Source organism: Polypterus senegalus, chromosome 11, assembly GCF_016835505.1.
Source record: "Polypterus senegalus isolate Bchr_013 chromosome 11, ASM1683550v1, whole genome shotgun sequence".
Classification (NCBI taxonomy): Eukaryota; Metazoa; Chordata; class Cladistia; order Polypteriformes; family Polypteridae; genus Polypterus; species Polypterus senegalus.
The window spans coordinates 19,605,726-19,618,042 of NC_053164.1; the positions used below are offsets into that span (position 1 = coordinate 19,605,726).

The window sequence follows — 12,317 nt, forward strand, 5'->3', positions numbered from 1 at the left end:
TTTTAAAGAGACTGCAAGGCTAATTTTCTCTGTTCAAGGTTTTCTCAGTGTTATTCAATGTTTTTACATTTAGTTTACTATTACACTGAGCATTCTATGGAATAATGAACTATTTTTGTGCTTAAAAATCTTCAAAAAAATATATATTTACATTCAGCTCGTACAGTCCGGAACGGATTAATTGTATTTACATACAATCCTATGGGGGGGAATTACTTCGGGTCACGACCAAATCGGGTTGCGACCAGAGTTTTGAAATGGATTACGGTCGTGACCCAAGGTTCCATTGTATTTGTTATTTTTTTGTTTCATAATTTTACACATCTCTGAGTGCTGCCAGACACCAGAGCACATGATTCAACTGAAAACATATATTTTGTATAAAGAATGGAATTGCTAGACAAAAGAAAAACAAAAAAAGATTAAGGTAAAAACTTGGACGTGAGGGTCAGTAGGCTTTGTGCTCTAGGACCCAAGTTACCTAAACTATTCTCTAACATTTAAGTAATTACTTATCACTGTGATGCTGATCTTTCAGATCATATAATAGGTCATTATGATAGCAATTGATGAGAAGAATTCATAATTAATTACAGAATTATGGTATTTGAGGGTTCCTCTATGCCTCTTTCTCTTGCACAATTTGGCTCAAAAACTAATCAGCACATCATCATCTCATAAAATCCTCAGGCTTTGAGTTTTGGTATTTTATGCCAAGCCTTTTTAGCTCTAGACTGTCCTCAAGAAACTGTGACACACACACACACACATAACGGAGGTATCAATGTTTTCATGAATAGGATACCCTAAAACATCAAAAACCAGAGATCTAAATTTTTGACGAATCTAAAACTTTTGCTCATCTCCCGTAAGACAGCAGGTTATGGTGGGCGAGGGCATAAAGTAAAAAGTACTTTAAAAAAACAGGAGGGAATGTAAAAGTTTAGACTCTTCTCTGTATGCTTTGCTCTGTGTTCCTGTCATTATTAAATCTACCTGTTTATCATTAATACTGTGAAACCTCATTCACTCAAAATGCGATACCAATGTAGAAGACACTTTAAGGCCAAGAAGGTATGGTCAATGGCACCTGCACACAACAATAATGTACTGCAGAATCTGAATATCACAGGACTTCCTTTAATTCATTAAAGTAACTTGGAATTCAAACTTTCTAAACTGAAAATCTTCATGTATCCTATTAAGAATTACACCATAAAGAAAATATACTATTTTAACACTGTATATGCAAATTATAAGCTTTATTACAAAATGTAAAAAAAAAAAAAAAATCTGCACAAGCAACTTAACTTTGGAGCCTTTTTAACAGCAAAATAAAAAATAAACATTATCCTCAATTATTCATACTTGATTTAAAATAGCTACAAATCACAACTTTGTATTTGAATCAGAGAATAAAACCAAAGTAGTAATGACTACTAACCATACACTTAATTCAGTTCAAATTACTTTTATATACTGTAAAGCTCTTCACTGATTGCAGGAATACAGTGCTGTAATAAGTTCACAGGTATATACGAAATGCACACTTTACAATTAATTGCTAATCATACAATGAGAATACATAAAGACATTTAAAAAAAAAAACAGAAAAAAGTGGTTAAAATTGATTAATATAAATGGAGCCGAGTAATATCTGACAATTATTTAATTGTTAAATTATGGCCTATGCATTTAATTTAACAAAGAAGCCTTCCGCTCATCCATTCATTCATCAACACATTTGCCTAACCTTACAGCATTAGGTGCAAGGCACATAATAAAACCAGACACAAAATGTCAGCTGTTAAAAAAGAAAAAGTTGTGTTGTCAAACTGAGTTGGTCCCCATATCATTAACCATCAAGCTCCACAGCTCATGTTATTTAACACATACACAGGCACTGCAATTGTGTTCGTAGATTTTATGGAAATCTGCTTTTCTTGCTATATATTGTCTGTCGGAGTTCAGATCAGATGGTAGGTATTTCTTCTTCAAATCTGGATTAATTTATTGGAATATGAAGCTATTCAGCTTTATTATGCCTTGCTTAGCAAACTAAAAAGTTATCCTTTAAAGGGAATCACTGCCAAACTGAACAAAAAATGCTTGCAATAGATAGCCATAACACAAACTAATTGGGTAATTTTAATGTACATTTTATGTTTTCTGTGCTGCAAGTTTTAATAAATAACTACTGTCAGGAGGGCTGCTGTGCTATTACTCATTTGAAAACTTTCAGCAGAGGACTTCCCAACTTGCTTTTTTGTGTACTTCTGTAAAATGTGTGATGAAACTTAAAAATATGTTTGCACTCGCACATATGTACACACCTCAGAGTAAAGTGAATACTGATCAACAGTAGGCCAACAGCAACTGGTTTGTTTAAAAACAAAACAAACAGGTTTTAATTTCCACCTATATTAATTTTATTTCAGTTAGGTTTTGAGTAAATGGTTTTAACTTCAATTAAGCTATCATTTTGTACTTTGCTTGTAGTCTCATTTTCATTTTGAATAAAGAAATGCTTTTCTAGTGTTTTTAGTTAAAGGTTTTGTTAATGATAATAAACCTTAGTTTGAAGGGTCACAAGCATGTTAACAAAAATAGGTGACTGTAAGAGCCAATCTTAGAAAGTTCACGTTTTGAGTTAAACTCATATTAATGTTTGCTTAATTTGAACTAAATGTAATTTCTTTCATAGTCATAGACAATGGTATAGTCTTTTCCCCCTATAAGTTAGCATGAGATAGAACTTTCTTGCTATAACTGAGATAGAGTGTGATAATTGAGTCAGTTGTTGTTTAGAACAGGTCCCAGTACACAGGGATTTAAAAGACCCATTTTCAGCTCAGAAATGGGACAGGCATACAGTTTTCTGACTGTCCTCTAGAAATGGTTCAGAAACGTTAGAAGTGATTTGTAATAATTTGAAATGTAACAAGATGTAAGCTTTGAACAGAACTTTTCTTAAGAATTTTTCTTTTCTTTTTCTATTTCATTTTTTCTTTTTTGTGTGAGAACTGTTTTACTATAAATTTTAACTAAAACTTTTAAAAACGAAGATATTTTGTCTGTGGAATCATTTCGGCGCATCAGGCTTTTGTTGAATCCCATTTTTTTAAGTTAGAGCTGCTGAACTTCGGTAATTTTGGAAAATTGCAGATACAGTGACTATTACATTGAAAAAGGTAACAAGGGCGTTACATTTATAGAGCACTTTTTCAGACACTCAAAGCACTTTATATAGCGAGGGAGAAGCCACTTCAAGCACCATCAATGCGCAGCATTCACCTGAATGCTGCAATGGCAGCCATTTTGTGTCAGTACACTTGCCACACATTAGTTATTATGTGGTGAAGGTGTGAGAGAAATAGTTAGCCAATTAGACATAGGGTGTGATTAGGAGGCCAGACTGACTAGGCCTTGATGGGTAGTTTAGCTAGGACACCAGAAAACACCCTACCATCCACGAAAGAAGCCCAAGAATCTTATGACCTCGGTTTTACATCTAATCTCAAGGAAGGCGCCATTTTTGCAGTACAGTGTAACAGTCACTACACTGGGTCATTGGGATCAACACAAAGACCACAGGGTAAGTACCCCCTGCTGACCAACCCAAGTTTTACCTAGATGGTCTCCCATTCAAGTACAGGCCAGGCCTGAATGTAGTTAGCTTTAGTTAGGTCACCTGCTCTGAAGTACACATAGTATGTATGGCATTGTTCATTTTTAAAGATGAAAGAATGATTGCGACACTCCATGTAGTGGGAATTGGGGTCACCAGCCTACACTCTAGGTGTCTAGTATGTGGGACCGAGCGTGACCAGGATGATGGTGTAAGACACGGAGACACGGACACAAAAAAGGGTTGGGTTTCTTGAAAAATAAAAGGTTTTATTTACGGGTGCACTTAAAGAAAAACAAAAATAATGTCCTGCGGAAATTATATATCAATACACAGGCCAATACCGCAAAGGACACACAAAAACAGTAATTAAATGGAGCACAAAAATAGTGACTATATACAGTATTTATAGTGCTTACTGAAAGTCCCAAATGAAAAAGAATAATGCACACAAACTAGTGAAACCCATATATACACAAACCACTATGAAGCTGTCTTCCTCCATAGTGCTCCAAGTCAGGAAGCTGCTCCTTCAAACAGTGTATAGTACAGGATTCACCAAAAACAAAAATATTCAAAATACAGAAAAAAAAAAAAAGTATACCTGTATACAAAAATAAACAGTGCACCAATAACCCCAACCCAATAAATACCTCCACTAAAGTTCATTCAGAGAGATTTATCAAAACATATACAGTATATAAAAAAAATTATTTACAATAATCAAGGCACAAGCCGTAGTGCTTGGTAAAGTCAAAGCGGAGTTCTACCAAGTACCTTTCTGTTAGCAAGATCTAGCCAAAAGACCCCCTCTAGATGCTGTAATTCTCTTTTGTATTCTGCGTCCCTGCGCCGACCAATTAAACTGTTCTACGTCATCCATCCGTGGGCACGCGATGACGTGAACACGTCTGCGAAAGGTGGCGTCTCCTGTCCCACACAATTACTAGTAAATTTCAAGCAGCCGGCACTCGTGCATGGTCAGTGAAGACGTCTCTCTGCACTTTATAAAAAAAGAAAAAGGCAAGTTTCCTTTCTTTATACTTTTTTTGTCCTTTATTTCCCAACAAATGCCTCTCTATTAACACTGCAGAGGACACTAAACTCATTTTGTTTAATTACTGGTAATGCCAGTGAGGCATATTACCACAATGATCTCTCTTGAAAATCTCACTCTTTCAAAGAGAAAGAACCCTGCTTCATTTTATTTATTCAAGTAAATCAAAATCCTGTTTTTCGCAAAAGACATTCCTAAGGATGGCCACTGTTGTCACCTTCTAGACAGTGACAAACATTTAAAAACTATGTTGTACACTCATTATAGAAAGCTGTATTAAAAATTACCAAGAACAAAATTTTATTCTATATCAGCATAAGTTCTGACTTGAGAAATTTCAATAACTATGGAGTACAGAGCTAAAAGCATTTTTTGTACCGAAGAAACAGTTAGGTACTGTATAAGACCAAAAGACTGTGGACATCAAACCATCACACCTATATGAACTTTCAATTCCAAAACCATTAACAAAGGCTTGCCCCAAACCACCCCCCATCTCCTCAACCCTTGTGCACATATTACAGTCTCCGCTCATCTGGAAAAACTTTCTACAAGATTATGGACCACGTCTGTGAGAATTAGTGCCAACTCAGCCTAAAAAAAAACAATTGTGAGGTTTGGTGTTGAAGCTGGACAAGAAAACATGACTCACAATCGGTGTTCTAAGTCATATAGGACACTCCGAGTTCCTCCACGTCTTTGTGGACAGGAGCACAGTCTTGTTGAAACTAAGGAGGGCCTTCCTCAAAGTTAAAAATGTTGGAAGCTCACAATTCTCTAAAATATCTTTGTATACCATAGCGTCAATAGTACCTTTCACTGGAACCAAGAGGCCAGGTCCAAACCCAGGAAAAGCAGCCCAGACCATTATCCTTCCTCCTCCAAACTTTACAGTAGGCACTGTGTAGTATAGAAGGTAGAATTCTCCTGGCATCCACCAAACTAAAATTGGTCCATCAGATTGCCAAGTGTGATTTATCATCCCAGGGAACTTGTTCCTACTGACATAGAGTCCAATGGGAGCTTGTTTTACATCACACTTCAGCAGATGCTTGGCATTGCACATTGTGATCTTAGGCTTATGTGCAGATGCTTGGCTATGGAAACCCCCTATATGAAGCTCCTGACAAACAGTTTTCTTGTCCTGAAGAGACAGTTTGGAACTAAGATTTTAATGCTCTGCCTATTTCATCGCTTAGCTGTCCCACTCTGAGTCTGCATGGTCTTCCATTACACGGCTGAGCTGTTGTTGAGTCTTGACACTTAAATTTCACAATAACAGTATATACAGTTGACTGTGCCAGATCTTCAAGAGCATAAACTTTCACATACTAACTTTTTGCAATGGTGTTCCTGTGACAGTGCCACCTTTCGTCACTGAACTTTTCAGTAAGACCTATTCTACTGCCAATGTTTGTCACTGGATACTGTATGACGTTGTGCGTAATTTTATGCACCTGTTAACAATGAAATACCTGAATTTGATAATTTGGAAGAGTGTTCACATACATTTGGTAAAATGGTGTATTTTACTTCATAAAATACACCTAACAACAAATCACAAAAAGGAATTTCTCCATCCAATCCAAATATCTATTTATTTATCAAATTCAGGGTTGCAGGGAATTTAATTTTGTGCTGAATTAAGCTGGTTTAAAATAACACTTCATTAAAATTTACAATAAAATTAAATGTTTCAACACCAGGGAACGATTATATGTACTTTATATGATAAACCAGCATGTTTTAAAGCTCCAGATAGCAAACTTGAATTTTTGGCTTGATTTAGCAGCCTGTATCTAAATTCTGGGGCTAAAAGACATACAGATAGAGAGGAGTGGATAGTAAAAGACAGAGTGCAATATAAAGGTGAATGTACAGAAGCCAGGCTTCAGAACAGTAAGGAGGCAGACTTTTGAACATTTCTTCGTAAATAAAACACATCACAATTTAGAGACCATCTGGCCATTCCAGACATCAGTTTGCGTAGGCAGATTGGAATAGCGGCAGAAATATTGATGCATATATTTAACCTTTAAGAAGAACTATGGTCAAAGAAATATTGAATGGGGAAGAGGCAGGCTATTTATCATCTTTACCTCGTTTGATGAATGAATAAAAGTTTAAAATTAAGGCAAGTAATAGAAACTACTGTCATCACAGAAAACCACAGCATCTTAATGAAACTTAAATGTTTAAAAAAAAAAACAAAATAAAAACTGAAATATCAAAAATTGTCTTCTCCTGGATATTATTTATTAATAATACTTATTTTTCCTTACCTGGAAGAAAATTTTGAAAGTCATGCAGAGCACAGAATGAGATATACTGTAGATTAAAACTGTTCCTTTTAAGATTAACATGGTCTTAATATCTGTAGTGGCTTTGCCTAGGTATTAGTCTTAACTCATTCATACCTCATTACGGGTCTCTTGGTCCAAATTCACACAGAGATCAAGGGGCACACCTTGCACCAGCTCCATTGTCAGGATACGCTGGGTAGTCAAATCATCTATAACCTCAGGTACATAGAAGAAAGGGTCATCCTTTAAAAGCTCCCTGTCGATAAAAAGAAAAAAATGGAAATCTTTGTTTCATTAGATCACACTAACACAGTTGCACTGTAAATGGAATTTTGTAAAGAAGTTATTTACTACTTTAAAACAACATCAAAACAAGTGTTAACTTATTATACTATTGCATTAAAATGTAACAAACAATTTTACAAACCAAAAGTTACAAATGCATCTGCAGGAAGAGCCAAAATGCAAGTGATAAAAGAGAGAGAAAGAAAGAGGACAATATACAACTAGTCATAAGCAAACCTGCAAAATGTTCATTTACCACAAAACTCGGCAGACCCTGGGTAATCACTACTCTGTCACACACATTCCATTAAACTGTACAGATTCAGGTCGCTTACAGGTGAAATTAAAAATCACCTCCTAAATCAAGTGTATGAAAAAAAAAAAACTTTGAATATCTAATTTGCATTGGATTCTTTATGAACTCAAACTGCGAAAAACTATCTGGCTCACCATGGGACAAAAAACTGGCAAACTGTTACATGTTGTTCCTCGCCAACTTGTGTTTGGCATATGTACAATCTACTTGTGTTTTGCATTCTTTCTGTATATAATCACCTACACTTGCCAACCCTTTAAAAAAATCCTGGAGCAAGCTTACAAGATTCAACTTTTAGTCTGTTAGATTCAAAGGTGTTATAGTCTACAGCCAACACAAGAGGTGCGACTCAGTTGAGAGTAAACAAATAAAGAAAGCTAGAAAACAAACAAAGGGGAAATCACCAAAGTTAGCATAAAACATCATGGACACCAAAATCCTCTGCAAAGCAGCGCTGTGGGCCATAAACTGTATACACTGTACAAAAGGAAGACCGAGACATATCAGGAGATGCTCTGTTCTCTATTTCTTGTAAACATGGCAGACTCAAGGACATTGGATTCTGAAAATGAAACAAACAAGCAGTCTGTCTACCACATGATCAGATAGATAGAGATACTTTATTAATCCCAAGGGGAAATTCACATACTCCAGCAGCAGCATAAGGATTAAAAAAAAAAAAAAAAAGTGATAAAAATGCAGATATTTAAGACAATAACTTTGTATAATGTTAACGTTTATTCCCCCGGGTGGAACTGAAGAGTCGCACAGTGTGGGGGAGGAACGATCTCCTCAGTTTGTCAGTGGAGCAGGACAGTGACAACAGTCTGTCGCTGAAGCTGCTCCTCTGTCTGGAGATGATCCTGTTCAGATTCTCCATGATTGACAGGAGCCTGCTCAGTGCCCGTCGCTCTGCCACGGATGTCAGACTGTCCAGCTCCGTGCCTACAATAGAGTCCCCGGTTCAATCCCGACTCACTCCTTCCTATATTTGCCGTTTTCTTAAATGTAGAAATTTGAAAATTTGAATTCCATCAAATGTGTGGCACTGGTAGTACATCTGCTAGAGTTTGTGTAACAAGGCTTGGCCATCAGGTCAATTTCTTGTTTGGATTAATTTCAGTTTTCTCCCAAAGATCACAAACTTGTTACCAAATGTGCTGTTACTCTGAATTTCCCTTGGGTGAATATGTATGTGATCTCCAAAGCTGGCTACCATCCCATTCAGTCTGCTTTCTGCCATATCCTGCAGCTGTGTGGATGAGTTTCAGTTCAGCTTCAGCATGAACATGAAAATTCATGAGTTTATATTGTAAATACTTCATTTTGCTTTTGCAGGTTGCTCTACTGGACTATAGAGCCAGTTGGGAGTACAGAAAAGACTTTACAGATGATTATATTGAGGTAAAAGTTTGCTTCAGACAATAAACCTTTTTAGGGTGTGGATGCATTTAGTATGGACAGATATTACAGACGTATGTGTCCGCATAAACATTTTGCTTTGAAATTCATTGTTTCTTTACACATATTTCTGAATAATGGTGTAGGAGGGAATTGGTGGACTTCAGTGTTTCTTTGCTTTAGATATGAGATGAGATGATGCTGTTCAGTGGATTGTCCATGATTGACAGGAGCCTGCTCAGTGCCCGTCGCTCTGCCATAAATGTCAAACTGTCCAGCTCCGTGCCTACAATAGAGCCTGCCTTCCTCACCAGTTTGTCCAGACGTGAGGCGTCCCTCTTCTTTATGCTGCCTCCCCAGCACATCACCTCGTAGAAGAGGACGCTCGCCACACCCGCCTGATAGAACATCTGCAGCATCTTATTGCAGATGTTAAAGGACGCCAGCCTTCTAAGGAAGTATAGTCGGCTCTCGCTATTATCGTTTCAGAGACCTGCTAAACTGGGGTCAAATTATAAAACTTGCGTATGCACAAAAAAAACGGCTTGAAATGTGCACGTTCAGCTTTATGCACCAATTTCAAGATTTACAAAAGAAAATCTGAGAAAGCTAGCTTATATTTCTGGTAAATGTGATACAGCTGTACACAACATTTCAAGGAATCTGGGAAATGAAAACACCTTTGATTAAGAAGGGAAATGAAGGCAAACCAGCTATACGACTACTTGTGTATAATAATACATATCACCAAAACGTTATTATAATGTGCACTCACCTAACAAACACATTAAACCTCAAAAGTAAGGAATGATGTATAGACTCAATTTTATTTCCCTTGTAAGAGGGCCAATGTTGTGTATTTAGAATTGGCAACGTAAACTGACAAATTGCAAAGATTAGAAACCAAAGCACAGTAAAAACGCATACTTTGCTCTATAGCCTTTTAACAGCCTAAAGGTTTAACACAATATGGCTGGTTTTGTACTGCAGGAAGACTATGCAAATGGTCACATACAAAGTAACAAGTTTTCTGGGACTCGTCTTGATTTTTTACTTGCCCATGATGATTACTTGCTTATGGCCCAATATAGACTTTCAGGAGAAATTCTCTTAGAACTATAGCGCGGAGATAGCACTGGCATTAGAAAGACAGACTGCCTGTTACTGGACTACACCTGTTCTTATCCAGGTGTTAACAATGGTTGTATTTCTGGCAACAGGCACCTACCAGAACTGGCCGACAGATCATGAACATCTCAGCCAAGCTTCCACTACAATATGCCCACTGTGTTAGACAGCACTAACTGACTGGCGAGGCATCACATTCAATTTTTGTATGTTTTGGTTGTGCATACCTACATAAAAAGGAAATCAGCAGCAGTGTATTTTTTCCTAATGTAAATGTGACAATTGTCTTAATTCACATTGTAATGAAAGCACATTGTAAGAATGATGCTGCTGCGGTTATCCATAAGCAGTTACATTCCATTATTGCACAAGTCATCTATCATGCTAAGGTGAGACTGGCAAATGTTGAGGGTCAGTGGCCTGCAACTCATTCCAATCTGCATCATGTATCAAAGTCCAGTGAGGCCAAGATGACAACATAAACACAAGTATACTCCTCGAGTGCTTTGAGGGAGAGAAAAAAAAAAAAAAGAAAAAAGGTAAATGAAAGTCATAAACATAAAGGATGGCAACGTAAACCTTTACAGTACCTACTACAGGACACTCAAGAAAATGCAATGTAAAAAAAATTCCCAAAAATAAAAACAAAAAACATTTGTAGCAACTCTCATGGTGATTCAAACATCTTTACAAGAACAAAAACGTGAAGATTGACTGAAACGCTCACCTGAATTTCTTAGCACACACAGCCTCTCTCTTGTAATCGCATTCCCACTCAAGCTCTCGCTGAAGAACCTCTATGCTGTTGTCTGCAAATAAGCCTGTGAGGAGGAGGAGGGAAAAAAAAAATAAATAAACCACAGAGAAAAGAACATAATATTTTATGAGGATTATCTCATCTTGCCTGGCAAAATAAACCTACCCACCGATCATTTTATACACCCACTTTTCCCCACTTGGCACTGTGGCAAAGTTAAGACTGTGCTAATACAGCAGTCAATTTTAATGTTAAGAAAAATTAAACAGAGCCTTGTGGTGTTTGCTGTTAAAATGAAATATACAGATATAACTGGAGATTCTGAAGGGAATCAGTGGGGACACTTGGAAACCAATAGATTTTCTAGATTGTAACATTTTTTCAGAGGCTCATTTCCAGCCATGTGGCCTTAGTGATATTCACTGGGACAACACAATGGTGCAGTGGTTAGTTCTGCTACCTTAACTTCAGGACACGGAGTTTAATTGTTAATCTCATAAATATCCAAGTGGAGTTTCTCCTTATGTCTAGATGTTTTTTTACAGCCACATCAAACTATACATATTAAATTTAATTGCTAACTCCAAATTGGCCCAACATAGGGGAGTATGATTGAATATGTGAGTGTGTCAAGTGATTAACTAATTTCCCATCCAGGGTAGAAGCTAGAATAGATTCATGTAACCCACATCTCTGTACTGGATGAAGCAGGCTCAACAAATGATTGGAGGATTTTTCCTGAGCAGCTCTGCACTGGACAAACTATGCAGAGCTCTGAAACATTGAACTCCATGAAGACTGAACAAATTCAAACCAGGACCCCAAGGGCTTTGACTAATTTCTGTGTAGGAGACACAGATATAAACTCCATTTTATAATAAAAAAAATAAAATAAAAAAGCCTTTGCCTACCTTCTGGAAGCAGCACACTCATCTTCAGAACAGAGAGCAAGTTGTTCAGGTCACTGCGGATACTCTGAGCAATTCCTGGATACTAGTAACAGAACACAAAACAGATTCATTAGAGACACACCATGCACCTCGCTCTGTCTCATTATTGTAACTCCCTACTGGCAGGTGCCGCTTATAATCTTATATCACAGATATGGTGGATTTAAAAAACTCTGCTGCAAGAATCCTTCCACAAAACAGCAACAGTGAGCACATAATACATATCCTGCTATCCCACTAAGGTCCACTGATTCTGCCAATCTTGTTGTGCACTACACTAACCTGCACTCTATGGGTGACAGGGCCATTTGCTGTACAGCACTCAGACATTGGAATGACCTCCCAAAATTAATTAGATCAGCTGGCTTAATTCATTCTTTTAAAGAACAACTTAAAAATCCTCTGTTCAGGAAGGCTTTTAACTTAACCTAACATTCTGACTCTTCTTTCAGTTTACCAATCTGTCCAGATACTCAGGATAACTTGTGTGTG

The 12,317-nt window shown here is 37.0% G+C and overlaps 1 protein-coding gene across 1 annotated transcript in view; it reads right to left on the bottom strand.

The window, feature by feature from the left end:
- coq8b (coenzyme Q8B) overlaps positions 1–12,317 on the bottom strand; it is a 68,473-nt gene that overhangs the window by 20,105 nt on the left and 36,051 nt on the right. The window contains exons 9-11 of the mRNA XM_039768124.1: positions 11,787–11,868; positions 10,846–10,939; positions 7,103–7,244 (exon numbers count right to left, since the gene is read on the bottom strand). Of these exons, the coding sequence (XP_039624058.1) occupies positions 7,103–7,244; positions 10,846–10,939; positions 11,787–11,868 (318 nt within the window). The remainder of the gene's footprint in view (positions 1–7,102; positions 7,245–10,845; positions 10,940–11,786; positions 11,869–12,317) is intronic.